The sequence below is a fragment of the Pinus tabuliformis genome, chromosome 3_2, assembly GCF_031772625.1.
Source record: "Pinus tabuliformis cultivar Carrire ecotype Pingquan chromosome 3_2, CPIR1, whole genome shotgun sequence".
Lineage (NCBI taxonomy): Eukaryota > Viridiplantae > Streptophyta > Pinopsida > Pinales > Pinaceae > Pinus > Pinus tabuliformis.
Window position 1 is genome coordinate 119,379,025 of NC_142302.1, and position 2,744 is coordinate 119,381,768.

General features: G+C 35.3%; 1 protein-coding gene across 1 annotated transcript; it reads left to right on the forward strand.

Annotated features, from left to right (window-relative positions):
* The first annotated feature begins 1,201 nt into the window (after window positions 1–1,201).
* LOC149180098 (NDR1/HIN1-like protein 10) lies at window positions 1,202–2,357 on the forward strand. Its single transcript, XM_089418108.1, has one exon. The coding sequence runs from the start codon at window positions 1,383–1,385 to the stop codon at window positions 1,995–1,997; it is 615 nt and encodes a 204-aa protein (XP_089274234.1). The 5' UTR covers window positions 1,202–1,382; the 3' UTR covers window positions 1,998–2,357.
* The last annotated feature ends 387 nt before the right edge of the window (window positions 2,358–2,744 follow it).

The following is a 2,744-nucleotide window of genomic DNA, read 5'->3' on the forward strand; positions in this document are numbered from 1 at the left end:
TTATCATGTACCAATAAATTATTTTCTAAATTCATTATTATATTTTCATATTTACCTTGTTTTCCTCTCCTACATATTTTAATTATTTGTGATTCTTATATCATTCAACAAGCTTTCACCAACTACGACTTAGACTTAGCCAACTGTGCTATTTGTATTAGGATAAATGTTCCGGTTAAATCCATAGAAAAAATGTCATTAATTGGATATATATAAAGACGAAATAGTTAAAAATGGCAATACAAAACTCAAATAAAAAAAAGTGAAACGATTGGGTCCGGAATGTTCAGCTTCAACTTGCTTTTACTGTTTACTCATCATTTCAGTTTCTGTCCGGCTGAGAAGTGCAGTTTACTCTCCGGTCCCTGATGGATGAGGTTCTTTCAAAAAAATTAAAACATTGTACTGATATTTCCAAAAAAGAACAAAAGTTTTAGAATGTAATACAAGGTACCTGAAAAATTATACGGGAAAATATTGAAGTTAGAAATGTGTAATGTAAAAGAAAAAACAAGTACTGATAGGGTATTACTGGAAAATATTGTAAGTATAAATGTGTAGGGTAAAAGAAAATTTAAACATAGTATTGATTGGGTGATATGGTGATAGGTTATTGTTGTTTGTATTACGGATTTGGAGAATATTTTAAAATTTGATAAAGATAAATGATTGAATTGAGGCTTCTCTGATCCATAATAGTTGAAAAAATAATTTCGGCGTAAATCACATGTAAACAGATAAATAAATTTAAACAATTGATTTTGATAAGATGCATCTAAATATTTCAAAATCTATTATAAAAATTATAAAAAATATTCCCAAAACCTACAATTTGAATATTTCAAAATCTATCATAAAAATATGCCGGAAACCTATAATCTAAATAAATAAGTTAATATTGAAGAAAGAATCCCATGAGACTGCAAAGCAACGCAAGGTATCAGGATTATCTGGAAAAGTACGTGGTAAACCAATTAAGCTAGAACTGTGTAAAGGAAAAAAATACGTGCTTTAATGGCTGTGTATTACGATGAAGTTGCATTTTCCCAATGCAGTGATTGTTCTTTAAGTAAAGTTGGCCAAAGCAAAAGCCAAACAAACGATCGCTTTTACTTTTGGCATCTTCACATAGCAAGCTATTCAATGGCATCTTCTTTGAATAATTACAGCTCTTCCCCACCAATATACTAAGGCGAAGAAATATTATTGAAGGGCACGAGTATTATTCTCAGTCTTGTCATCTCATCTGTCAATGTCATAAGTTGCAGGAATCAACCATCGCTATATGTATTTGATTGTGCGAGATCACCGAAACAACAAAAGTAGAGGAGGAGGAGGAGGCCGAGGCTGAGTCTGGTTAGGGTTTTTGTGAGTTCAAGGCAATGGATCCTGGACGAGGGCGACAACAACATTCGGCCGGAACCAAAGGGAAGAGGGTGAAATTACTGGTGGCAGCAGTAGGAGGGATTATTGTTTTGCTGGGACTTGTAGCCCTCATAACATGGCTGGCTCTGAGACCCCAGAAACCCAAGTACTACTTGGAATATGGCTCTGTTGCCCAACTCCAAATCAGCAAAGTTGGGCTCGTCAATTCCAAGGTGGTGTTCAACATTACGACACGGAATCCCAACAAGAGAGTGGCCATTTACTACGACAAAATTGATGCATTTCTTTTGTATGATGGTCAAGAAATCGCATGGGCTTCAATTCCGCCATTCTTTCAGGGCCACAAGAACACCACCTCCCTGAACGCTTCTCTAAGTGGATACTTCGTTCCTCTGGACGCAGGCAGTTCCAGAGATCTGAAGCTGGAGCATTCCTCTGGTAAGATCGATGTGGGTTTCAGATTGTACGCCAGGATTCGATTCAAGAGAGGGAGCTTGAAATCCAAGCACTATACACTACGTGTCAAGTGCCGCCATGTTACCCTAGATGTGGCGGCTAATGGTGGTACAGCAGGATCCTTCAAACACATGAAATGCCATGTTCACGTATAGTATAATTGGCTGATACGAAATTCCTGTTGATTCCCTGTGTTGCATCTGGTTGCTACGTAATTATTTTTTTGTTTTCTTTTTTGGGTATGTTGTGATGTTTTGTTGCAGCACTTCACGAGATCAGATGAGATTTGATTTGATTATTGTTTGGGTTTCCTGGGTATAGTTTTCCTGAAGAAGACGAGCATCATATCTGCTCTGAAAATAATGTGTAGATTGTTTGGCCAATGTAACTATTTCGATGTCGCTTCGCTTTCCTCTGTAATATTCGACATTATTTTTGACACATAAAAAATATTCGTGTATGAGTTCAGATTATAAAGAAATAAAGGTTCGATCATCGATATTATTTTAAACCTATATTGTTGTGCTCAATTATTATTGATCTATATATGGTGCCCACTTCTTTATGAATTGGGTCTTGGCTCCACAAATTCAAATGGTCACTTTTGGGTGGGGAGCTTGTCTTCGGCAACTTTTATACACATTCAAGATGTAGATATCGGGAAAAATCCAATTAAACATAGTCACACAATTTTTCTAAAGAGACATTGTTTATATTGTTTCTACCTGACTTTTAAATGTTGTTTCATGATTTGTAGATGCTCTTGAACTCTTTTATATGAGTGCTCATCTTAGTTTATATGTCATGAGAGTGTCAATTGTACCATGAGAGTGAGAGTCTATTTTTTAATTATATATACTGATCTAAATTTATCATTTATCATTGTTTGAAAAGGATAAAAT

Coding starts and splice junctions, on each gene's coding strand:
- LOC149180098 (XM_089418108.1), top strand. CDS start 1,383: ATGGATCCTGGACGAGGGCGACAACAACATTCGGCCGGAACCAAAGGG.